Source organism: Salmo salar, chromosome ssa01, assembly GCF_905237065.1.
Source record: "Salmo salar chromosome ssa01, Ssal_v3.1, whole genome shotgun sequence".
Classification (NCBI taxonomy): Eukaryota; Metazoa; Chordata; class Actinopteri; order Salmoniformes; family Salmonidae; genus Salmo; species Salmo salar.
The window spans coordinates 24,368,390-24,395,690 of record NC_059442.1 but is presented as its reverse complement, the minus strand read 5'-3'; the positions used below and the strand labels follow the sequence as shown (position 1 = coordinate 24,395,690).

The 27,301-nt window shown below is 41.7% G+C and overlaps 1 protein-coding gene across 5 annotated transcripts in view; it reads left to right on the top strand.

Moving 5' to 3' along the window:
• The first annotated feature begins 220 nt into the window (after positions 1-220).
• The window catches only part of LOC106580844 (uncharacterized protein KIAA1522 homolog), a 49,759-nt gene continuing 22,678 nt past the window's right edge, over positions 221-27,301 (top strand). For 2 of the 5 annotated variants that reach the window (XM_014162592.2, XM_014162365.2), the window contains exons 1-2: positions 221-528; positions 15,121-15,379. In XM_014162592.2, coding sequence (XP_014018067.1) covers positions 15,145-15,379 — 235 coding nt within the window. In that variant the 5' untranslated portion in view covers positions 221-528; positions 15,121-15,144. Of the gene's footprint in view, positions 529-2,244; positions 2,402-14,693; positions 14,959-15,120; positions 15,380-27,301 lie in introns of those variants that run through there. The other 3 variants (XM_045715220.1, XM_045715213.1, XM_014162514.2) reach the window with 3 other exon arrangements.

The following is a 27,301-nucleotide window of genomic DNA, read 5'->3' as shown; positions in this document are numbered from 1 at the left end:
TAGACAGACCATGATTGCTCGCACACTTCAGCACAGTAGGTGGCGGCATGCACCTTAACGTTTGTTTGCGGGCCGCCATGATATCAAGGAAGCAGAAGAAGTGCGCAATAATAATTTGTAATGTTCAGCTACGAAGAATATTTTGCCCGCCACCAGGTGGCCGTCACAGCGCGCGGACATCAACAACATAGATAATCCTTATCATTTTTTCACCTGTGCGCGCACTGCAGCCACAGATAGGACAGCACAGACGCACGTATTGTGTAATTTATGGAAAACGATTGAAGCGTTCGTGCGAAAAACCGATTGAGCCAGTTTGTGGAAAACAATTCTTGGAGTGTTTCGGTCAGCAGAAAATACCTCTGTAGTCTCCTCCTGTGGCACATTTAGCGGAAAGGCTTTACCTGGTGTTTCAGTTCGGACTGTGAAACACTTTGGAGAGGAACGCAGTGGAAACGCTTCAAATGTAAAGCAGACGAGGCAGAATTTGACCAATCAAATCGGAATTTAAAAGTATTTAATCCAAAGGTAAACATATTCCGAATGAATTATTTTTTTGCCGTCGTCTGCAGGCCATTTCTGTATGGCACGTTTCTAATACTTTATAGTCAGTGTGTTATGTGTAGTATGCTGAATTTGGCAGTTGTGTGATGAGGGGAACGTGAACTCACGTGTCATCATAATGTCATAACTTTTTTAGGAACTCTGACATATGCCGCGTTCAAATACTTGTTGGAACTAGGAAACTCTGAAGTGTTCTACATGGTTGTAGCCTAGTTATACGCGTGCAACGAATCAGCAAGTCGGACATTTCCTAGTTTCGACTAGTATATGAACGCGGCAATAGTGATAAGTGTAATATATTTCATAACTTTCATCCTAAAGTTTAACTTTCCTACTAAACAATGAGGAAAATAAGATCTCAATGACGTATCAATATCTTGCTTGGACAACCAACGTTGAATTGCATTGAATTCTACACCGGGCAGAAATGAGCGTTTAAATGAGGAAAGTTTCCACTCACGACCTCTACAAGCCAGAATGTTGAAAACAATTCTATTTTAACATACTTTACAGGTTGGCCTTGTGGTTAGTCCTTTTGGCGGTAGGAATGTCGCACAATCGGCTATATCATCAGGAAAGTATAATAACATAAACTTTTCAAAGGGCTGGTAGTGTAGTCGTGTTTCTATCACCTGAAGCATGTGCTGAACCATGTAAGCACGAGCTCAGCAAATCCTGCATGTATTTTTATGTTGTGTGCATGCTTCAGTTGATAGAAATCGGAATGCACTACCAGCGCTTCGAAAAGTTGATGTAATTAGACTTTCCTGTGGATATATTGTCTCACATTCCTACCGCCAAAAATGACCAAACGGTAAAGTACATTAAATATATAATTGTATTACACTTTCTGGCTTGTAGAGGTCGTGAGAGGAAATGTTCCTGATTCAAATGCTTATTTCTCCCCTTTGTAGAATTCAATGCAATTCAACATAGGGTTTCCAGGCAAATAAAGATCAAGCTTTTAGAACTATGTGAGGTAGGCCTAATTTGACAGGCTACATGATTGGCAATCGGTGGTACAGTACGAGTACAGCCAACTTGGCGTGCAGGGTCAGGGTGGTGGATAGCCTGGAGACCCAATGTTGAATTGCATTGGAACTGTCAAACAGACAGGTACAAATACATATAGCCTTAAACATGTTTTACGAAAGATATTTACAATGAAAGACATTAGTTATCTGAGCAGGACTCATGGACACTGACATAGCGCCAACCTACCTCACCATAACACTATCTCTCCCAGTCAATGGCCACATGGCAGTCTGATACATGCATTTCCTATTTCCTTTATCTTGAGTGAAGATTATTTATTAACCTGACTGGAGATAACCTGACAGTCTCAGTTCTCGAGAGGGGACTTCTTCTGTTTGTAGACATACTGTACATTGCCTGTCCATGGACTTAGAACTGAAAGCTGCAAACAAAGTTGTTTTGACTGCAGATCAATTGTGAAATGAAACAGGACTCCAATTTATTGACATCTTTCTATGGATAGTCCTTTTGGAGACAAATTGGCCAGATTTCAGTCGTGTTAGATGTTGTCACATGATATGTCAGTTGCTTGTTTTGTCTCATTAATTTAATTGTGGACAACTAAAACCTGATAATGACCAGTGCAGTCTGCTAATAAACATTGGCCTATAGTTTATTTTGACAGAATTGTCCTGATCATTTCAGAACACGCCTCTCTAACCTCTGCCCCTGATGACTTCACCATGACTTCTGAACTGGAGTGGAGACAATATACTTTTGTTTAGGAAGGGTGTGTCCTGGTGTTTCTTCCTTCTCACTCGGCCGCCTGCCAAGCCAGGGCTTGTACCCATGGAGATACCAGGTGCCTTATGTAACCACAGATCCAGGAGGAGATTCCTCTGCACAACTAGGGCCCTGACCTTTCTTCCAGCATGGGACTTGACCTAGAAAAACTCAGGGCCCTAGGAAGAGAGGGATGAGAGCATGACAGAGCAAGAGGATCTTAAGAGAGGAAGGAGAGCTCAGTCTAGACAGTGGTTAGTGTTTGGGAGAACTCTGGGAAAAATGACCACAGTGACCAGTGGGGCGGAGGGCTAGTCAGTAGAACTTAGTTCACAGCACTGTGGACAGATAACATCTCAGTATTATGATGGGCTGTAGACATTCTAGCCTCAGTCTGGAATGGGTGACAGTCCTGTGAGTGTGGTGAAATCAGCAGTGACTCAGGTCCTTTGTGTAGACAGAGTGGTAGACAATATGTTTAATCAGTGGGATTGGTTTACTTACTCATCTGTAATCATTGAACCATTGATCAGCACTAATGGGAAATCCAATCAGTCAAAACGTTAGCCACGCTAATGTGTGTGTGAGCGTGTGTCTCATGTTCTCAGGCCAACATTCCTTGACGGTGCGCAAGTATAGGTCGGCGGACTGTGTTTCAGTAGTAGTAGCCAAACGGGACAGGCCTTCTTTTAGTAGCCTATTTAGGCACTCTGAAATGTCAGAACAGTTTACATAGAGAACATTTGCATCTGTCCACTGCTGGATTAGTCTGCTCTGTCTGCATGTCTGTTAACCCTAAACCATCTTGTCCTTACTATAAGATTCCCCAGTCCTCTCACCCTACATAATGCTTAGTGTATGGCAGTCTGTGACTGAGTGAGTGAGTGTGTATTATTGTGGTTGGGGCACAGAGGGCTTGTTTTGACTGGAGAGAACAGAGACTTCAGAGATGCCAGTGGCAGGAGAGGATGTTTTTTAAGCCACAGCTGTGTTTATCCCAGCAGTCACTAAGTCACTACTGTCAAAAGACTTCACCTCCCCTGGTTTTGTTCCCTCAGACCAGGGTCTTCATCTCCATAGATACAGAGGTCCAGGCTTAGGCCCATGGCAACACTTATATGAGGTCTAGAAACGGGCAGATTCAACAGCCCAGTCTGAGAAACTCAAGGGTCTCTCACTATTGAAACATGTGAACAATATGAGAGAGTAATGAGGGGTACCGGTAACCTTAGCCTGTGTATAATTAGGTTTAAAACTTTATCTTACAATGGTGTTCTCTTATGGCCCTTGCCATTATGTTTTTATGACTCTGGTTCCTAGGCTACTGTATAAGTTCTCTGTCAGGCAGAAAGAGGGAGGTTGGGGGGAGAGAAAGGAGAACAAGAGGGGGTGAAGGATATTTGGAAAGAGGAGTTCCTCAGTAATTATCAATCTCTCAGGAATGCAGGCTCTACTCTTAGACAAGCTGCTGCATGGCTACAGTGGCCCAACAGCACTCAGACTTGAACAGATCTGTCCACGGCTCCACATATTCACCCTTACAACAACAATGACCCTGATTCACTGTCGACTGACCTCATTTCAGTTGGGTAATATCCAACTCTTTATGTATGTTTAATATTGGCATGTATTGTTGTGTTGCATTTCTATCGATATCCTGATCCACATATCCTTTATTATAGCAAACAGAAACTTAGGTAAAGTATTGCCTCTCAAGAAAAATGTATATCTATATAATCTTGAAATACTGGCGTTCAACCTCACTGTCTCGTTTGAAGGCCATTTGTGTCTTGTCAAATGTTTTTTAATGTTTCCTCTTTTCCACTAATTTCACAAAAGTCCATGGGAAGACCAGGAACTGTCCAGAGCCATGTGCATACAATGTTTTTGAAAAATGCATTGGGAAAAAATATGATTTGTTAGCACAATGTTCTGACATTTGCCTCCTACAATGGACCTCTATGCGTTTTCAGCTCAGAATTTTTTTAAACTTCTGAGTGAAATCATCACATTGAAAATAGGCATATTCCTTTGGTCTTATCATTGCTTATTAATGTGACAATCCTTTTTAGGAGATGGATTTCATTGGGTTATTCCAGTTTTCTCCTAGTGGTGACTCACATACATCATGTACATACAGTTGAAGTCGGAAGTTTACATACACTTAGGTTGGAGTCATTAAAACTTGTGCAAGACACAAGTATTTTTTCCAACAATTGTTTACAAACAGATTATTTCACTGTATCACAATTCCAGTGGGTCAGAAGTTTACATACACAAAGCTGACTGTGCCTTTAAACAGCTTGGGAAGTTCCAGAAAATGATGTCATGGCTTCAGAAGCTTCTGATAGGCTAATTGACATCATTTGAGTCAATTGGAGGTGTACCTATGGATGTATTTCAAGGCCTACCTTCAAACTCAGTGCCTCTTTGCTTGACATCATGGGATAATCAAAATAAATCAGCCAAGACCTCAGAAAAAAAAATTGTAGACCTCCACAAGTCTGGTTCATCCTTGGGAGCAATTTCCAAACACCTGAAGGTACCACGTTCATCTGTACAAACAATAGTACGCAAGTATAAACACCATGGGACCATGTAGCCGTCATACCGCTCAGGAAGGAGACATGTTCTGTCTCCTAGAGATGAACGTACTTTGGTGCGAAAAGTGCAAATCAATCCCAGAACAACAGCAAAGGACCTTGTGAAGATGCTGGAGGAAACAGGTACAAAAGTATCTATATCCACAGTATAACGAGTCCTATATCGACATAACCTGAAATGCCGCTCAGCAAGGAAGAAGCCACTGCTCCAAAACCGCCATAAAAAAGCCAGACTACGGTTTGCAACTGCACATGAGGACAAACATTGTACTTTTTGGAGAAATGTCCTCTGGTCTTATGAAAAAAATAGAACTGTTTGGCTATAATGACCATCGTTATGTTTGGAGGAAAAAAGGGGAGGCTTGCAAGCCGAAGAACACCATCCCAACCATGAAGCACGGGGGTTGCAGCATCATGTTGTGGGGGTGCTTTGCTGCAGGAGGGACTTGTGCACTTCACAAAATAGATGGCATCATGAGGGAGGAAAATTATGTAGATATGGTCCCGTGTGGCTCAGTTGGTAGAGCATGGTATTTGCAACGCCAGGGTTGTGGGTTCGATTCCCACGGGGGACCAGTATGGAGAAAAATGTATGAAATGTATGCATTCACTACTGTAAGTCGCTCTGGATAAGAGCGTCTGCTAAATGACTAAAATGTAAATGTAAATTGAAGCAACATCTCAAGGCATCAGTCAGGAGGTTAAGGCTTGGTCACAAACGGGTCTTCCAACTGGACAATGACCCCAAGCATACTTCCAAAGTTGTGGCAAAATGGCTTAAGGACAACAAAGTCAAGGTATTGGAGTGGCCATCACAAAGCCCAGACCTCAATCCTAAAGAAAATTTGTGAGCAGAACTGAAAAAGCGTGTGCGAGCAAGGAGGCCTACAAACCTGACTCCGTTACACCAGTTCTGTCAGGAGGAATGGGCCAAAATTCACCCAATTTATTGTGGGAAGCTTGTGGAAGGCTACCTGAAATGTTTGACCAAGTTAAACAATTTAAAGGCAATGCTACCAAATACTAATTGAGTGTATGTAAACTTCTGACCCACTGGGAATGTGAGGAAAGAGATACAAGCTGAAATAAATCATTCTCTCAACTATTATTGACATTTAACATTCTTAAAATAAAGTGGTGATCCTAAATGACTTAAGACACGGAATTTTTAATTGGATTAAATGTCAGGAATTGTGAAAAACTGAGTATAAATGTATTTGGCTATGGTGTATGTAAACTTCTGACTTCAACTGTACACCGCGCCTCTGGTTCAGAACGTGCATGTGTTTTTATCACCTGCCTCACTGTAGAATGCCCTTCACTTGAGTGTTTCTGTTCTTCTTTATTTGATAATGCCCACAGAATAAGAGGCACACCCTGATTTATGAAAGATCAGTACAGTAATGCCACATTTCACACTAGTAAAATGTTGACACTTAATCAGTTATTACAGCAGCACGCGCCATTATTTCACATAACGTTCACTCTATTCAAAACTGTAATTGGGCAGTTCCATCAAACGTGACCCATGAGCACCAACATGTGAAGCTCATAGCAGCATATCGGGTGTCAAATGAAAGCTGAGAGTCTATATTTTTGGGAAATGAAGGCATAGATACATTTTTCAACCATTTTCCATCTAAGCGATTTGGCATAACTAAAGAATTTGATTTCTGGATAAACAGATGGAAAAGGTTCCTTTTAGAAAACGTCTTAAAAGGTATCAGAAATACACAATGTTGACGTAAAGACCCCTGCCAACTAATATCAACACTTATATTTAGTTTTGGCAACAACAAAAAAATTACCTTAAGTTTAAGAAAACTTGCCTTGTAATTTTGTTACCAAAACCCCACATCTTTAAGATATTTTCTAATTTCTCTCCCTCCTCCTCTGGTGAGAGGATAACGAAAGTTCACAGAAGTAAAAAAAAAACGTGTGAATCTGTAACCAAATTGGTAATAGAATTACCCCAAACATGTAACGGAATTACTGCAACTGAATTAGCTACAATGGTCACAAACACAGTTGGGTCACTTGCTCCTGTCCTCCCTTCCATGGCATACTGTTATGTTCAGCTCACAACTATTTTCTTTGTCTTTCTGTTGTCTGGTGGTCAAACCAACAGTGTTAAAACAGTCTGAGTCTTGACAACTCCTCCCTCTCTCTCTCCAGTTAATTAATTTCACCTCTCCCAGCTCTTACTGACACCTACCCATGAGCCCCCTCTTTCCATTTACTATAATCAACATCCTCACCCACTGAGCACCAACTAACACCAGACCTCCATTGACGTTGAAAATGTGTAAAAATTTGGTCAGTCCACCCTGGCCTTGATGTTAACGTCCACAGACAGACTGGACTGGACCTATCATAGACATGTTTCACAAGTTTGCATAGCACAAGTACAGTACATTGAGTAGAATACAGTACTGTACAGTGAGTTGAGCACAGTAGTCCAATAAACTAGTACAGTATATCTACTGTACTGAACTACTGAGCTGTGCTGTGATGTCCAAACTTGTGAAACATGAGGAGAATAATGATGCATTTCTGTGTCGCAGAGATCAGGGACCCATGATGTAATTCTGTTACCAGGTGTCAATCCACTAAATTTAAGGTAGTTCAATAATCAAAATATATATTTTTTAATCTCAAGATGCCATGTCATAGCTGACAACCCATCTTTTTTATTTGAATTCGGAGCAGATATTTTAAGAATTTTTGGAGAACGTGGTCGCATAAAACACTGAGGGAGATTTTACCGTAATTCTGTCACCAAAGTTTGCATCTGCACAATTCTTCCACTAAATTAGTTTAAAAAAATGTTAAAACATTGTTAAAAGTAGTCCTTGTGCATAGAGTTTGGTTTGTTAAACTTTGAAATCAATGTTTTTTGTTTGGCATACATTTTCAAGTGAAAGAATATGAGTAAAAGTGTAATTCCCTTATCATGGAATTGCCCACATTATAGTACCCTAAGAAGCCATTGGGTTTGAGGGGGGATCTATGTCCCACACTGATCTCTGAATGTTGACTAGAACCTTGAACACTGCTCTGCCACTTTAAATCCTGGAGTCCAGACTTGGAGGTAAATGTGAATGTGCTCTTGTTTAAACTAAGCTATACTCACTCTTTAAACAAAGGTGTCTGTTTCACTGCCACACCCTCCTGTCTTTGACTTGTCCTCAGGGGCGCATGTACCAGCCAGGTTTGCTTCCTCACCCTGAGTCACTTTTGCAACAGCTCCTGTAGTGTTAACTTATTCCAATCCTCACTTGCACAATACTATGAAATGAATATACAGATTGTGCTGTTGCATTACAATGGTCTGGATGTGTCTGCCACAGCAGACACATGATATTTATGCCTCTATAATTCTCACTCAATATTCACGATTTAAATCATAGTAAATATTTAATAATGGTAGCATCCACATTAATGACGTTTTCAGAAACATAATCTATTCTTATTTAAAATAAAATGAACTTTAAAATTACACAATACATTATTTACCATTCCATTTCTATTGGGCACAAGGGACTAGATCAAGTGCTTGAATTTCTAAACGGTAAAAGAGATATGAAAAACCCTTATACAAAAGGAGACACTGTACTGCCGCCTCATAAAGCATTTGATCTTAAATCCAATACTGGAGTATAGAACCAAATTAAAAGTTTTAGCGTCACTGTCCAAATAAATACATAGGGGAGTGTACAAAGTGCTGTGTGGGTCTGATGTTTACTTCAGGCAAAGCAGGTGCCAGTGTCTTAACTCCCCAGGCTTACTCATATAAAACTGGAGACCTACATATCCCATGGAATTTATGCTTTGGCAGCTTCATTAAATAGTACCCGCAAAACACCAGTCTTAATGTCAACAGTGAAGAGGCGACACCAGGATGCTGGCCTTCTAGGCAGAGTTCCTCTGTCCAGTGTCATATTAATATTTTATTTTAATCTTTTATTTTTATTGGCCAGTCTGAGATATGGCTTTTTATTTGCAACTCTGCCTAGAAGGCCAGCATCCCAGAGTCGCCTCTTCCCTGTTGACGTTGAGACTGGTGTTTTGCGGGTACTATTTAATGAAGCTGCCTGTTGAGGACTTGTGAGGCGTCTGTTTCTCAAACTAGACACTCTAATGTACTTGTCCTCTTGCTCAGTTGTGCAGCGTGGCTTCCCACCCCTCTTTCTATTCTGGTTAGAGCCAGTTTGCTCTGTTCTGTTAAGGGAGTAGTATACAGCGTTGTACGAGATCTTCAGTTTCTTAGCAATTTCTCGCATGGAATAGCGGTCCTTTCTCAGAACCAGAATAAACTGACGACTTTCAGAAGAAAGTTCTTTGTTTCTGGCCGTTTTGAGCCTGTAATCGAACGCACAAATGCTGATGCTCCAGATACTCAACTAGTCTAAAAAAATCAGCTGTTTCCAGCTACAATAGTAATTTACAACATTAACAATATCTACACTGTATTTCGGATCAATTTGATGTTATATTAATGGACAGAATGTGCTTTTCTTTCAAAAACAAGGACATTTCTAAGTGGCCCCAAACTTTTGAATGGTAGTGTATGTACAGTGGCTTGCGAAAGTATTCACCCCCTTGGCATTTTTTCCTATTTTGTTACCTTACAACCTGGAATTAAAATAGATTTTTTTGGGGGGGGGGTTTGTATCATTTGATTTACACAACATGCCTACCACTTTGAAGATGCAAAATATTTTTTACTGTGAAACAAACACGAAATAAGACCAAAAAAACTGAAAACTTGAGCGTGCATAACTATTCACCCCCCCAAAGTCAATACTTTGTAGAGCCACCTTTTGCAGCAATTACAGCTGCAAGTCTCTTGGGATATGTCTCTATAAGCTTGGCACATCTAGCCACTGGGATTTTTGCCCATTCTTCAAGGCAAAACTGCTCCAGCTCCTTCAAGTTGGATGGGTTCCGCTGGTGTACAGCAATCTTTAAGTCATACCACAGATTCTCAATTGGATTGAGGTATGGGCTTTGACTAGGCCATTCCAAGACATTTAAATGTTTCCCCTTAAACCACTCAAGTGTTGCTTTAGCAGTATGCTTAGGGCCATTGTCCTGCTGGAAGGTGAACCTCTGTCCCAGTCTCAAATCTCTGGAAGACTGAAACAGGTTTCCCTCAAGAACTTCCCTGTATTTAGCGCCATCCATCATTCCCTCAATTCTGACCAGTTTCCCAGTCCCTGCTGATGGAAAAACATCCCCACAGCATGATGCTGCCACCACCATGCATCACTTTGGGGATGGTGTTCTCGGGGTGATGAGAGGGGTTTGTGTCAGACATAGTGTTTTCCTTGATGGCCAAAAAGCTACATTTTAGTCTCATCTTACCAGAGTACCTTCTTTCATATGTTTGGGGAGTCTCCCACAAGCCTTTTGGCGAATGCCAATCATGTTTGATTATTTTTTTCTGGACACTCTTCTGTAAAGCCCAGCTCTGTGGAGTGTATGGCTTAAAGTGGTCCTATGGACAAGATACTCCAATCTCCGCTCTGGAGCTTTGCAGCTTCTTCAGGGTTATCTTTGGTCTCTTTGTTGCCTCTCTGATTAAATCCCTCCTTGCCTGGTCTGTGAGTTTTGGTGGGCGGCCCTCTCTTGGCAGGTTTGTTGTGGTGAAATATTAGTTTCATTTTTTAATAATGGATTTAATGGTGCTCCGTGGGATGTCCAAAGTTTCTGATAATTTTTTTTAACCCAACCCTGATCTGTACTTCTCCACAACTTTGTCCCTGACCTGTTTGGAGAGCTCCTTGGTCTTCATAGTGCCGCTTGCTTGGTGGTGCCCCTTGCTTAGTGATGATGCAGACTCTGGGGCCTTTCAGAACAGGTGTATATATATGGGGATCATGTGACAGATCATGTGACACTTAGATTGCACACAGGTGGACTTTATTTAACTAATTATGTGACTTCTGAAGGTAATTGGTTGCACCAGATCTTATTTAGGGGCTTCAGCAAAGGGGGTGAATACATATGCATGCACCACTTTTCTGTTTTTTATTTTTGTTAATTTTTTTAAACAAGTTATTTTTTTCACTTCACCAATTTGGACTATTTTTGTGTATGTCCATTACAAGAAATCCAAATAAAAATCAATTTAAATTACAGGTTGTTATGCAACAAAATAGGAAAAACGCCATGGGGGGGTGAATACTTTTGCAAGGCACTATATGTATGTATGTATGTACGTACATTTAGTTATTTTGCTGCTGTTTAGTACTGTTCAGGAGATGATTCTCCTGGTCGACGTAAAAGCACCACATCTATTGTGAGGGAAATGTAAACGGCATGTCAGAGCACAGGCCTGCTTCAGTAGCATTGGGCTGGAAAACCACAGCTGAAGCCAATGGTGTGTGTGTGGCTGCAGTTAAATAAATACTCCCAATGTTTATACCTTCAAGGAATTCTCAAGGAACTTTTGTCCTTAAACCTCTTTTTGTTGGTATTATTATGTGTGTGTTGTTTGTGTTTCAACACCCAGCCACCATTGAGACGTGTGGTTAGGAGTCCTATAATTACCGTGCCAATGAAGCAACTGTGTAATTTTGGTAGGGGCAACTTTGTGAGAATTTTGTTGTCCTGATTCTTAATTAGTGTGTGTGAGAAAGAGGGTCTCTTAGGCATATTCTGAACAATTTAGTTGGGAAATTACCAAAGTGCTCTGTTGTATGCTTAGGTAAATATTTATTTATCTATGGACGGCCATGCATCAAATACGAGCAAATCAATCACAGCTACAGCATTGTGCTAGATGCACTGGAGTTGCAATGATCATGAGAACGGTGAGGAATCAGCCCAGAACTATACGGGAGGATCTTGTCAATGATCTCAAGGCAGCTGGGACCATAGTCACCAAGAAAACAATTAGTAACACACTACGCCGTGAAGGACTGAAATCCTGCAGCGCCCGCAAGGTCCCCCTTCTCAAGAATACATATACATGCCCGTCTGAAGTTTGCCAATGAACATCTGAATGATTCAGAGGACAACTGGTGAAAGTGTTGTGGTCAGATGAGACCAAAATGGAGCTCTTTGGCATGAACTCAACTCGCTGCCTATGACCTGCTGAATGCTGCCTATGACCCCAAGAACACCATCTCCACCGTCAAACATGGAGGTGGAAACATTATGCTTTGGGGGTGTTTTTCTGCTAAGGGGACAGGACAACTTCACCGCATCAAAAGGACGATGGACGGGGCCATGTACCGTCAAATCTTGGGTGAGAACCTCCTTCCCTCAGCCAGGGCATTGAAAATGGGTCGTGGATGGATATTCCAGCATGACAATGACCCAAAACACAAGGCCCAGGCAACAAAGGAGTGGCTCAAGAAGAAGCACATTAAGGTCCTGGAGTGGCCTAGCCAGTCTCCAGACCTTAATCCCATAGAAAATCTGTGGAGGGAGCTGAAGGTTCGAGTAGCCAAACGTCAGCCTCGAAACCTTAATGACTTGGAGAAGATCTGCAAAGAGGAGTGGGACAAAATCCCTCCTGAGATGTGTGCAAACCTGGTGGCCAACTACAAGAAACATCTGACCTCTGTGATTGCCAACAAGGGTTTTGCCACCAAGTATCAAGTCACGTTTTGCAGAGGGGTCAAATACTTATTTCCCTCATTAAAATGCAAATCAATTTATAACATTTTTGACATGCGTTTTTCTGGATTGTTTTGTTGTTATTCTGTCTCTCACTGTTCAAATAAACCTACCATTAAAATTATAGACTGATCATTTCTTTGTAAGTGGGCAAACGTACAAAATCAGCAGGGGATCAAATACTTCCCCCCCCCACTGTATAAGAGATATAGCGGGCAAACAGTAGTAGTGAATTTCATACAAGTGTAACTTGATCACCTCACTTAAGTTGCACTGCAGGTGTGACTCGCCTCACGAAGTTTCCGTTTTGCTTATTGTGCTTCTTTGTAAACAAACACGTGACTGGCTGTTTGTGCCAGTAGATGCAACAATAAACGCAACATGCAACAATTTCAAGTACTTTACTGAGTTACACCGAATAAGGAAATCAGTAAATTTAAACAAGTTCATTAGGCCCTAATCTATGGATTTCACATGACTGGGAATACAGATATGCTGCTGTTTGCCACAAATACTGTATTTAAAAAAAAAATAAATGAAGTAGGGGCGTGGATCAGAAAACCAGTCGGTATCTGGTGTAACCACCATTTGCCTCATGTAGCGCGACACGTCTCTTTTGCATAGAGTTGATTAGGCTGTTGATTGTGGACTGTTGTCCCACTGATCTTCAATGGCTGTGCGAAGTTGCTGGATATTGGCGGGAACTGGCACAGATCCTTGCGACATCTGGCCGTGCATTATCATGCTGAAACATGAGGTGATCGTGGCGGATGAATGGCACGACAATGGAGCCTCAGGATCGTGTCACGCTATCTCTGTGCAATCAAATTGCCATCGATAAAATGCAATTGTGTTCGTTGCTCGTAGCTTATGCCTGCCCATACCGCCACCATGGGGCAATGTTCACAATGTTGACATCAGCAAATCGCTCGCCCACACGACGCCATACACGTGGTCTGCAGTTGTGAGGGCAGTTGGATTTACTGCCAAGTTCTCTAAAACTGCATTGGAGGCAGCTTATTGTAGAGAAATTAACATTCAGTTCTCTGGCAACAGCTCTGGTGGACATTCCTGCAGTCAGCATGATAATTGCACACTCCCTCAACTTGAGACATCTGTGGCATTGCGTTGTGTGACTAAACTGCACATTTTAGAGTGGCCATTTATTGTCCCCAGCACAAGGTGCACCTGTGTAAAGATCATGCTGTTAAAAAAACTTCTTGATATGCCACAATCAATGGATCAATCAAATTAGACACATTTACACTCCTAAGCTCTTCTCCAGCCATCCTTTTGATTATTTCACTGAACATCCATGGGAAAGTCCCCCATTTCCTATTAAGACATTCATGTGATATGAGCTTGTCTCTCTTGACATTCCTTGTGAAATGCTCTGCTTGGGATAGCAGAGCCAAGCAGTACTGTGGTGTAAATTCAGTGATGGTCACTGTCTGTCTGTCTGGGTGGGTGGGGATGATGTTCCCCATATTCCTCCATTTAAGAGCATTTGGAGATTCCAATGGTTGAGTGCTGACATTCCTCTAGGAGATTGGAGTGATTAACGGTTAATTTATGACCAGTATGAGGGGTGTCTGGCAGCCTGCATCTGCTGCAATCATTTAGCTAGTGTTTTAGAGCCAAACCAGGGCCTTAGTTACAGTACACTACATCTCATCCTAAATCCTTCAATACTTTAAAAGGATCTTTTGATAATGGAGTTCTGTTAGAGAAGAGCCCATTTATGATCATTTTGAGACCCATCTTAGAGAGGGATTGCAGAGGCTAAAGGCTCCTCTTGGACATTTTGGCATTAGGGATGGATGGCAGTAGAGGGGCATCTTGCCAAGACTCAGTGATTTGGGGATTTTTATGTGTTGGTTGCATGTCTCAAACACACATATTATCTCTGAAGAACTGACACTTGGCTGATATGCTTTGCATGTATTGTAACTTAGATGGAGTCATATCTTGCTGTATTGAGATACCTGCCTTAGAGGAAATAAGTTTGGCAGGGCGGAAGAGGGATGGAAGAGAGGGAGGGCGATGAGCTCATTGTGTCAGGGTGTTGAGAGGGAGCCAAAGAAAGACCATAAGAGACAGCGGGAAAAAAAGTGAGCTAGTGTTGTAGATCAATGCTGTTAGTTTTCTGGTATTGTGCTGGTGTATATGTGTGGATGTGTGTTTCTGGATGTGTGTGTGGCTTCGGGTGGGGCACTGTGCATTATGACTACATGTTCAGGAATGAAGGGAGCAGTGCCAATTCTTTGCAGAGGCAGTGAAGTTTGGCTGAGAAGCAGGCAGGATGGGTCTGAGTAGGCTGGTTGTGTGGTCTGGGCTCTGCTCCCCCACACCCTAACACAGAGAGGGGCATGATCAAAAGAGTTGAAGTCGATTTAAACCAATGGTACAATGCTTGTGTACTATTGATGTAGCAATTGGAATGGACAATGGAAAAGTATTTATGCAAATGTTTTCCTTAAATTAGTGGAATAGCTAGGATTTTGTTGCATAAATATGGTTGTTTCTATAATTGACTCCCTTTCTTTTCTCCTTCTCTCTCTCTTAGGGAGTAGGTCCAGTGTGAGGTGGGATGTCTGGCCGTGAGTCTGTGGGAGACCTGATCCCCCAGGACGTGGCGGAGGTGTTTGCCCATGAGAGGCAAACCAAAGGGGGCCGTAGGAAGAAGCGTGGGGGCTCCCTGGGTCGGGCCTTCAGCTGGTTCAAGGGAAAGAAGAAGAAGGAGGTCAATGCTAACGGACAGATCCAGGACTTTCATTCAGTTGGTCCAAAGACTGTCAAGATCTCCCCACAGAGCCACAGCCATGGTAAGAACAACCTAACAGGCTATCCACTATGTGGAGCAGGTTGACGTTTATTGGGATGAGTCTTGTTCTTGAGGAAGAACTGAGCGATTTCCGCTAGATGGGCCAGCTGCAAAGTCAAAATTGGCTATATTGTAAAAATGTATGAAAACAAAAATTAGATCTTTGGTCTTAATTTAGGGTTAGGCATTAGGGTTAGCAATGTGGTTAGGGTTAAGGTTAGGTTTAAAATTGCTTTTATAACGTGGCTGTGCCAGCTAGTAACCACTGCAGAGCTGCCTCCAGAACAAGATTCATGATGAAAAACGTTAACCCACCTATGTGGATCCTCACTTTGTGATTGACTGTGTTTTAACATTGTTTAGCAATCAAAATATGTTTACTGGTATCTCTCTTTCTAGACTGTATGTAGTTCAGAGGATATGGCTCAGACTGTAGCTTTCTGTTTGTGAACCAGGTTGTTTGTTTATTGATATCATTTCAAGTGGGGCTAGGTAGCTATAATCTAGTCTCTGGATTGTGGTGTTGGGTGTTCAGAAACAGTTCAATATCTTGGTCTTGCACACTAAAGTATGTTTGCTCTCTGGAGGACAGTTTCTGACTCGCCAGCTACCCTTTGACCTCCCCAGACATTGTTTGCCGTGAAGAACTCTTGTCAGTCCTGTTCTGTGATACCCAACCAACCTCCAGCAGTGTTCAGGTTGCACACAGGTCCAGATTCCAAACTGTCAAACTGACGTAGACACACAGAAGGGATGAAATATGGCTCACTTACTTACGTTTGGTCATACAGAAATATACGTTTAGACATAGAGAAACTTTCACAAGTTAAGACATAAAGAAATATACACACATTTAGACTTACAGAAATGAATAGCTTATTCACATAGAACGCTCTTCAATCAGAGGCATCGCGATCAGATTTAAATTTACATAGCTATATGTACTATATATGAGAGAATGTTGAACAATATCAGTAATTCCTTGTTTAATCAGTGTACTGTATCCCGTGGTATTGCCACGTTTTTGGGTAAGATGTTTTCAATGATTAAGAGTTGCTGTAAGTACCAGCTTGACTTTCATTCCTGCTAAATGTAATGTTTGGAAAATCACACCTAAAATCTAAATGATGCAAGCAGCACAACACAGAAACACAAACACACACAGGCCAACATTTTTCTTTTCTTTGGGAGCCCATTTGTTAATTGTCATTTATTTCCGCTCTTGCAAGAGCACAATAGCATTGCTCGGTTTAGTAAGAGCTGTTTTATGTGTGTTTATCTGTCGGTTCTAATGTAGTCTTGGCTAATTGCTCCAAAATAGTGCAAAAAATAATGTACTTTTTACTCCATACATTTTACCTGACATCCAAAAGTACTCGTACATTCAGAATGTAACGAGTACCATTTCACGCACTTATCAATACAGCACATGGTCATCCCTTCTGTCTCTGATCTGGCGGACTCACTAAACACATGCATCTTTTGTAAATGATGTCTGAGTGTGGGAGTGCGCCCCTGACTATCCATACATTTTAAAAACAAGAAAATGGTGCCGTCTGCTTTGCTTAATAGAAGGAATTTGAAATGATTTATACTTTTACTTTTGATACTTAAGTATATCTTAGCAATTACATTTACTTTTGATACTTAAGTATATTTAGAACCAAATACTTTTAGACTTTTACTCAAGTAGTATTTTACTGGGTGACATTTACTTGAGTAACTTTCAATTAAGGTATCTTTACTTTAACTCAAGTATGACAATTGAGTACTTTTTCTACCACTGTGCTTATCACATATTAACCATCATTTATTCACATTTCTTAGTTTACTTTAAGAAAATATTTCAATTGTGTATATTACTTAGTTTTTATTAGATGGCTTTATTATTTGTCCATTCCTTAGTTATCATCTCCTGCTCATGCAGTAGCAGCCAGCCAGACAACCATGTAATGTTATTTCTGTGCTCCCCATTGAACAAGTCATCCTATATAGCTAAGCTAGTAGCTAGCTGGCTGACAATTATTTTACTAGTTCTTCAAAGTAGATGAGGCATACTTTCAAGACTGCTTATTGCCAACTACTACAACTACTAATTGGGTAGCATTACCTCACGAGCTGTCTCTATCCCTCTCGTCGTTGTGTACATTTCCTCTCTCATGAGGTCTCATATATTTTAGGTCGAAAATAACTCAAATGGTCTGTGTGTACCCACCCTGGCCTACAACTACAACTTCCAATCAGCCCAGCATCCCACATAGTTCTTGACAAAAAATGTATTGTGAATCATTTGATTTCTCTCTAGAGAAACGTTGCGTTAACCATTTCGTTTTTTGTGAGCTTTTCAAGTAATTGACCCGACGTCAGTTAATTAGTTGTTTAATTAACCGAAAGCCCCCCCGACATTTTGGTTAATCACTCATCAACTTCTCCATAGACCTTGGCCCGTATCCATAAAGCATCTCAAAAAAGGTCCTAGGAATTCTGTTAAAACCTATTTTAAGACAACAACAAAAACTCCCAGCTCAGAGTAGGTTTTATTAGAATGTTAAGACACTGCCCAGACAAACTCTGAGCCAGGAGTAAAATCAACTCATAAAAGTTTATCTGAGCTGGTAATCACGACAGTTTGAGGTACCACAAAGGAAAGATAGTGGTGATGCTCATTAACGTTGCAAATGATGGGGAATAACCAATCGCAATGAGGCATCGGCAGCTGTGAACTCTATAACACGCTTCAGACAACCACAGTGAATGTGACTGTACATCAGATGTTGCAATGGTAAAACGTTTGATATAATTTTCGCCAGACATGATCACTTTGCCTTCTCTTAATTATCGCCTAATATGTTGACATACATAACCGTATTTTTTTTAACCAATTCTGCTGGTTGTTAAAAGCAGAGTTTTGACAATATTACCATTATATCATCCTCGTCACTCCTGTTTAACAACTCTAAATCTCTTTGGCCCAGTAGGCATCAAGTCACTTGTCGATAATGCTGCATACAATGTTTGAAAGGTCTATCATTTTCACCGAATACAATCAAAGTTAACATGAGCCCTAGATGCCTTCAGTTGCCCAATTTAGGCATTTTTTTTGCGCTTCGAAGGGATAACTTGAAATAACATATTGTAGGTAATTAAATGTATTTATTAGCCTAGTGGCTGTAAGTATTTAGGCATATCATGTGAAATGGGCATTGTGAAAACAATGTCAAAGGCACAAAAGATACTGTTGCATGTAGGTCTATATTATTTATGGATTGATTATATAGAAATATCAAAACATTATTTTAATTACTCCAAAGCAATTGCATATGGCACAGGAACCACTGCATTTATCTATACCGAACATAAAAATAAACGCAACATGTAAAGTCTTGGTCCCATGTTTCATGAGCTGAAATAAAAGATCCCAAAAATGTTCCATACGCCCAAAAATTATTTATTTCTCTAAAATGTTGTGCACATTTGTTAACATCCCTGTTAGTGAGCATTTCTCCTTTGCCAAGATAATCCATCCACCTGACAGGTGTGGCATATCAATAAGTTGTTTTAACAGCATGATCATTACACAGGTGCACCTTGTGCTGGGGACAATAAAAGGCAACTCTAAAATGTGCAGTTTTGTCACCCAACACAATGCCACAGATGCCTTAATTTTTCAGGGAGTGTGCAGTTGGCATTCTGATTGCAGGAATGTTCACCAGACCTGTTGCCAGATAATTTAATGTTAATTTCTCTACCATAAGCCGCCTCCAACATTGTTTTAGAGAATTTTGCAGTTCGTGCAGCCCAGGATCTCCACATCCGATTTCTTCACCTGCGGCATCGTCCGAGACCAGTCACCCGGACAGCTGATGAAACTGAGGAGTGTTTCTGTCTGTAATTAAGCCCTTTTGTGGGGAAAAACTCATTCTGACTGTCTGGGCCTAGCTCCCCAGTGGGTGGGCCTATGCCCTCCCAGGGCCATTCATGGCTGTGTCCCTGTCTGGTCATGTGAAATCCATAGATTAGGGCCTAATTAATTTATATCAATTGACTGATTTCCTTATATGAACTGTAACTCCATTGAATTGTTGAAATTGTACTCTGAGTTGCCTTGTGGATACGGGGCCAGGGCTCCAACCGTGTTCCTGGAGAGCTACGGTCCTGTAGGTTTTTTCTCCAACCCTAGTCTAGTGCACCTGATTCTAATAATTAGCACGCGGTTGCGCATTCACAATTTTTTAATGGGTGTAATAGTAATGACCATAGGCAGCTCGTGAGTTTCAAGCTTGGGGAAGCTTACAATTTATCCTACCATTTCTACCGATCTGCATGCCAGTTATGATTATTTTTATATGCACATGTTTCATTTCAATAATAACGTTTTCGTTTCTCAAAATCATTGTCACGTGGTTAATCATAATAATCTGAAGTAAAATGATAAAAATCTAAAAGTTAAAATTCAACTATGGTGAGCTCACTAGCTTCTGACACATTGATACACTGTGATCCATTGGTGGCTAAAGAAATGAGAGCATAGAACTATGGGCCAATGCAGCAGTAGGCCTATAACTTCCATCATCAACTACGTAAAATACATGTGCTTAAAGCCGACAAATAAAAACAGTAGAAAATATCCTGATAAATTCTGGTTCTTTCAATCACATTCACCTCTCTTCTCCGCCTGTCTGCCTCCCTTTCTGTCTTGACTTGAGCTATTTTTATTTGACCTTTATTTAACTAGGCATGTCAGTTAAGAACAAATTCTTATTTTCAATGACGGCCTAGGAACAGTGGGTTAACTGCCTTGTTCAGGGGCAGAACGGCAGATTTGTACCTTGTCAGCGCAGGGATTCGAACTTGCAACCTTTCGGATACTAGCCCAACGCTCCTACCACAAGGCTACCCTGCCGCTAGTGAAGCTAAACATTGTATTAAATCACAGGGTCCCACCCTGTCACTAACAAACTTGCGACATTGTATCAACTAGCCTATTCTGGGCCCTCAATTTCCTGCGTCAGTGAGCTCGGGACAGAAAGCTGTTTTTGTGATGTTTCCACTGGATATATGGGATCATCAGATCATGATATTTTGCTCTTTCAGACCGAGGCTTGGTGATTGTCGAGGCCGGGAGGGTTGGAACGATTTTTCAAATACTAAGGAACTATCATTCAAAATGGATGTAAAAAAAACTGGCTTTGTTGACTTGTGAGGCAAAGAAAAAATGAGTGGTGTACATGGTGAGTTAAGACAATCAGAAATGATACATTGATATGCATGCATTCTGGAGAGAGACACACCATATCTTCGCCACACCCTCTCCCCTTGACGCAACATTTAAAAATATACTCAAGACACATTATTTTCTCACACATTGTAGACGCTTTTCACTGACAACCGCAACTCGGGCTTCCCAAACACACACTTGTGATTTTAAACGAACCACAGCTATTTTTTTTAAAGAGGCTAATGATCCTCTGTGGCTGTCAGCTCCCTGGTGACGTATTTCAAATGATTCTGTTGAGACTGGAGTAATTGTATAATTTTGGCAAAACATCAATTTACTTTAGGGCAATCCAGCATCATAACAGTGCCCTGTGCACCCGCCAACTTTCCTTTCCATTTCGCAAAGGCTGAAACCAGAGATCTGTACATAATGACGAGATGCTCATGTCTCCTCCCTAACAATGGGAGTCTTTGTCCCAAAGGCGGGAAGGCAGGCGACAAGCTTAGGTCTGCATATTATTCTAATAGAAATGCATTGGGCTTACATTGGATTTTGGCGAGAGTGAGCCCTCTTGCTTCACCTCTTCCTCTCTATCACTGGAGAAAGCATCCAAGTGAGCAAAACAGCGCCCCTCTATATGTAGTCCATGTATCTGATGCTTTCTGGACAGAAATAGTATGACATGCCATACTCTTTTGGTCCAGACAGCATCCGATACATGGTCTACACACACGGAGACAAAGGGGCGCTGTTTCGCTCGCTTGGATTCTCTAACTGAGATTGATGCATCTTTCTGTCCGCGTGCGTCTCGGTCAAATAAATTATCAATATTTTATTTAGACTGGCAAGGAGGTATGGTAGGGCTGGTCAGGCCCCCTAAGGCCCGCCTATAACGCCGGCCTTGACTCACACACACCACATGCATACACACTGGCTCTCAGATGGTGTGCCTATTCGTAATGTTAGTGGTGTGCTGCTAAGAGTTCTGTGAGAGAATGTAAACTGTGAGTGGGGGAGATAAGGTATTTCTCCCCTGCCAAGGTCAGCACGGGCTACCTCCCACATTGTGCATAGCAGGGCACAGGCCTCCCCTGGAAGATTTTCCTCCGTTTTCCCTCAGATCTCTTTGAATCCAGTTCAGAGTCGCGTAGTGTTCCCATTTGAGTGTTACCAGTAGGTGGGGCTACTAACTGAATGGACTTCTGCTCTCCAGTGGTGTACAACTGTAACACCTGGAAATGTGATATAATGTTTACCTATCTGGTGAAGGAGAATTAGAAGTGAATTTGATACATTTAGTCACCTTTGAAACACTTAATTGATTCAGTATGGTTGGGTATTGCTGTTGTGTGAGTGGATTACCCACTGATGCAGCCGTAATGAAGAGGTAGGCCACAAAGCTTCCCTTCAGGTTATATATATCATCATAAACTAGGAAGTATTCATTATTCTATATTCATTATATTCCAGATGTTATTTTGCAAGCCAAGGCATTGAGCCCTCAGCCATGAACACGTGGTATGTTCTGTGTTTGCGCTGGCAAGTCACTCCAAACGGCAGTTTGCTTTTACCAACAGCGTGACTGGCTCAAATAAGAAAGCAACTGACGATTCTATGAGAAAACATCCAGAGGCATAGTACCAGGCATCAGATACTGAAATGCTCCTGGAAAAGCTCACAATCTCCCCCAGAAGTTTAAATTCCTGCAGGTAAACCATATTAAAATGAATACCAGCTCATTCTGATGGTGATTCACAGTGATACCAGAGAGGATGGGTCCCATCACCCACCCCACCTCAGCCTGGCCTGGGCAGAGGGCTGCTGTTGGTATGCACCCAGTTAATTAAAGCCCCAGCCAGAACAGTTACAGTAAGTAGGAACAAGGGGTTCTGTTTCTTATGACCCAACCTCCCTTCACATAGATCCCTCCCTCCTCACCCTACTATGAATGAGATGAAATAGGTTTCTATCAGAGATCAGTGTCTGGCTGGGGATTGTGCGTGTTGGTGTATCCAACCTATGCTAATATTATAAACCTCAGTCTGACAGACAGTTGATGTGTTTCTTGAAACAACATCCTCAATGGATGGGGAATGAGAGGGGATCTACGGTGGTTGGTATAGAATGTTTTTAGGTTGTCACGGGCATATGGCCTCTTGTTCCGAACTTTCGGTGAGAAATTGAGGATGTCTTTTGTTAAACTAATCCTTCGTCCAGTGCAACCCCTTCAGAAGAGTGTTTACCCCACCTTTGCTCTTGGTGGGAATGTATTGGTAGAAATGGACCATGGAGTTTGACCCAGACATCATGTTTGAGTGCACAGTAGCTAGCAGAGATAACGGTGTGCTCCTGGACCCTCCATAGTGATGTGGGGAAACCCACTGGCCCAGTAACTGTGTTGACACATCCACCCGTGATGACCTGTGATAACCAGGACAATGACTCACATGGGCCTGGGACACACAATTACATAGGCTACTGACCCTTTGGGTGGTTGCTGGCTGTGTGATTAACCTGTGTGCCCTGCATGCTTCACCTGCGTGTGTCTCAGCACTTCTACAGTGTGTTATTTGCCTGCAGTGCTTTTGGCCCAGTTAGCCGGCCTAATGCTGCTGTAGTCTCTCATATCCTGTGTTCTCTACAGTGGGACATCCGCAGGCTCACACTAAGCTGAGTGAGAGGGGCATAAGGAGACTGAGGAGATGCCAGAGTTATATGGTGCTGCTGTTAACCTGGCACCTGTAGAAGGTCACCTGGATTCTTGATCTGTAGACTTTTGATCTGTAGACTTTATAGAGATTCCATGCATTCCTCAGCACTATACACACTTTTCCTTAGAGCCCAGGGAATGGTGTCCCTTTGTACGTGTGTGTGAGTGTGGTGTGTGGTGTTTAAGAAAAAGAGGAAAGGTCAAATGTTCTCAGCGATTTGTTCTTCTAAAGATTGCACAGATTTCGCCACACCACGGCTATGCCCTGTAGTATTATAATTTTACAGAGGAATGCTGTACAGTATTTCATTTATGACTTTCAATGTCTACACTCAGTCTGTTGTTTTTATGAAATAGTATTCATTAAATCGTTTTTAATCATAACAACAACAACATCTTTAACCATTAGAAGTTCTGATAGCTAAGGATTCCGCAACGCAGTTAGCTTGTTCGGCTGGGACCGCAAGTTTGTATCCCGGATTCCTGCAAAAAAAAAAACAGTAGTTAGCAGTTAGCCATCATGTTACCAGAGCAAGGTAACGCTAGTAATGCTAGAGTCAAAACACCAGTGTTATGTGTCTACGTCTGGGCTCAAATAGGCTAGGTGTGAGAAATCTGCGCAAGAGTAGGAAAATAAGGTGAAACTGATAAATTAACTTAAATTCTTTGTCTGTTCCAAATGTATCATCATGTAGCAGCGTAGGGAGGAGATTCTCCAGCTGCTAGCTCATCTGCGGGAAAAACAAGATGTGCTTTCTAAGTACTTTGATGCAGCCCAGGCACACAGAATGTCAGTTCTGAATGTCTCCTACAGCCAAGGGGTTAATGAGTCAGGCGGTACTGACCTGCTCCAATCCACTGGACAGATGGTAAGCTCAACTCCGTGGCTAGAGGCAGACTGGACACTGGCAAGGCAAAGGGAGTCGGGTGGGAGGTAGTCTGGTCAGCTTTGCCCCACTGGAAGCAGACGTACTGGCCCCGGGAGTCAGCTCTGATCCTGGGAGTACACCAACAGCCAGCAGCCGTCCAGCGGCACGATCCCCAGCTCAGCCGGTTGCTGACCAAAGGAATCAAGGTCTTGGGCCCTCCTCCATCTCCCCGAAGATTCCGCTGCTACTGGTACATGTGCGGTGAGTCAGGCTGGCATGAATCAAAGCACAACTCCTCCTGCCCAAGGCAAACCCGTTTTGTTCCTTCCCCATTGGATTCCATCATAACCACCGTCGTGGACAGCTCGATAGTGAGAGACTTTGGCCTGCCTGCGGTCTGTGGGCCGACCAAGGTCCACTGTCACCCAGGCACCCGTGTCCAAGACATCAACTCTCTCCTGCCCACAGTTCTAGCCAACTACTCTAATATTGGCACTATTGTCACTCATGTTGGATTTAACGACATTCACTTTTGAAAATCTGAGGAACTGAAGGACTACAACATTCTCTTGAACACCCTTGTTTGCACAGGAAAGAGAACTGTCATCTCTGACCCCTGCTGTGCTATAGAAGGGGTTCATAACGTTACAGCCGCCTCACTGCCCTAAATGAGTTCCTGAAGAGAAATGGCAAAGACAGGAATGTCTCCTTTTTGTGACAATTTTGACTTGCTGTGGGAGAAACCAACACTCTTTAAAAAAAATTGCCCATATTAACATATGTAGCCTGAGAAATAAGGTTCATGAAATTGATAACTTATTAACATAAAAAAACATGCATGTTCTGGCCATCTCTGAAACACACTTAGATAATTCCTTTGATGCAATAGTAGCTATACATGGTTATAGAATGTATAGGACAGATAGAAATGCAAACGGAGGAGGTGTTGCCATGTATGTCCAGAGTCGAATTCCTTTTAACCTGAGAGAGGATCTCATGTCAGATAATGTGGAAGTAATATGGCTACAGGTTCATCTGCCTCACCTAAAGCCTATTGTCGTAGGAAATTGCTATAGACCACCAAGTGCTAAAAGTCAGTATTTGGACAATGTGTGTGAAGTTGGATAATGTATGTGATATCAACAGAGAGGTATATTTTCTGGGTGACCTACTGTAAATATTAACTGGTTGTCATCAAGCTGCCCACTAAAAAAAGATGCTTCAAGCAGTAACCAATTCCTACAATCTGGTTCAAGTCATCAGTCAACTTACCAGGGTATTTAAAAATAGAACAGGAACTAAATCATCCATGTATATTGATCACATCTTTGTTATGTTGCGAAATCAGCTCTAAAACACTATTCAAAGCCATCGGATGTAGTGATCATAATATAATAGCCATATCCAGAAAGAACAGAGTTCCAAAGACTGGCCCTAAAATTGTGTATAAATAATAATACAAGAGGTTTTGCAATGATTCCTATGTCGAAGATGTGAAAAATATTTGTTGGTCTGTGGTTGCTTCTTCCGGTTACTGATAGGCATGCGCCTATCAAGAAACTGACTGTTAGAACTGCCAAATCCCCATGGATAAATTATTAATTGAAAAACTGTATGGCTGAGAGGGATGAGGCAAAGGGGATAGCAAATAAGTCTGACAACACAGCGGACTGGGAAACATACAGTAAATTGAGAAATCACGTAACTAAACAAAAAGAAGAAGAAACTATACTCATGGAACAAAGATACATTATACAAAGAATGATAGTAAAAAAGCTCTGAAGTACTTTAAATACAATTCTAGGCAAAAATGAAAACTTGGCTCCATCCTTCGAGGCAGATGGACTGTTCATAACCTTTTGATATTGCCAATGTCTTTAACTTTTTTGTTGACTAGATTAGCAGACTTAGGTATGACATGCAAACAACAAATGCTGAGCCTTCATATTCATGCATAATGGACCAAATAATGAAAGACAAGCATTGTAGTTTTGAGTTACACAAAGTGGGTGTGGAAGAGGGGAAAAACCACCTGGTACTGACAACCTGGATGGTAAATTACTGAGGTTGGTAGCGGAATAAATTGTGACTCCTGTTTGCCACATCTTCAATTTAAGCCTAGAAGATGGTGTGTGCCCTCAGACATGGAGAGAGGAAAATGTCATTCCGCTACCACAGAATTGCAGAGCAACCTTTAAAGGTTGAAACAGCTGACCAATCAGGCTGTTACAAATGCTAAGCAAACTTTTGGAAAAAATGGTGATTGATCAAATACAAAGTTATTTCACAGAAAACAAATTAACAGCACACTTTCAGCATGCATATAGGGAAGGGTACTCAACATGCTCGGAACTGACACAAATGACTGATGATTGGCTGAAAGAAATTGATAGTAAGAAGATTGTGGGAGCTGTTAGGCTTCAGTGCAGCTTTTGATGTAATTGATCATAACCTATTTCTGAAAAAACATAGGTGTTATGGATTTGCATTCTCTGCCTATTATGGGTTGAGATGTAACTATCTAATAGAACAGGCTTTTTGTTAATGGAAGCCTCTCCCATGCAAATACAGTTGCGTGTGGTGTCCCGCAGGGCAGCTGGCTAGGGCTATAATGGTTTTCTGTTTTTACGAATGACCTTCTATTGACCTTGAATAAAGCCTGTGTCTACGCTGATGACTCAACAGTATGCACATTGGCTACAACAGTAAAATAAATAACTGTGACACTTAACATAGAGCTCCAGTCAGTTTTAGAATGGGTAACTAGCAATAGGCTGGTGCTAAATATCTCCACTAAAATAATAATTTTGGAATAAATGACTCGCTCAATGCTTAACCTAGTTTAGATCTATTTTTGAATAATGTGGCTATTGAGCAAGTTGAGGAGACTAAACTGCAGGGTGTAACCGTAGATAGCAAGCTGTCATGGTCAAAACATATAGACTCAATGGTTACTAAAATGGGAAGAGGTCTGTCCATGATAGGGCGTTGCTCTGCCTTCTTGACATCTCAGTCGACCAGACAGGTCCTACAGGCCCTAGTTTGGTTGCACCTGGACTACTGCCCAGCTGTGTGGTCATGTGTGGCATAGAAGGACACTTAGATGTACACGGAGGGAAAGTGTCG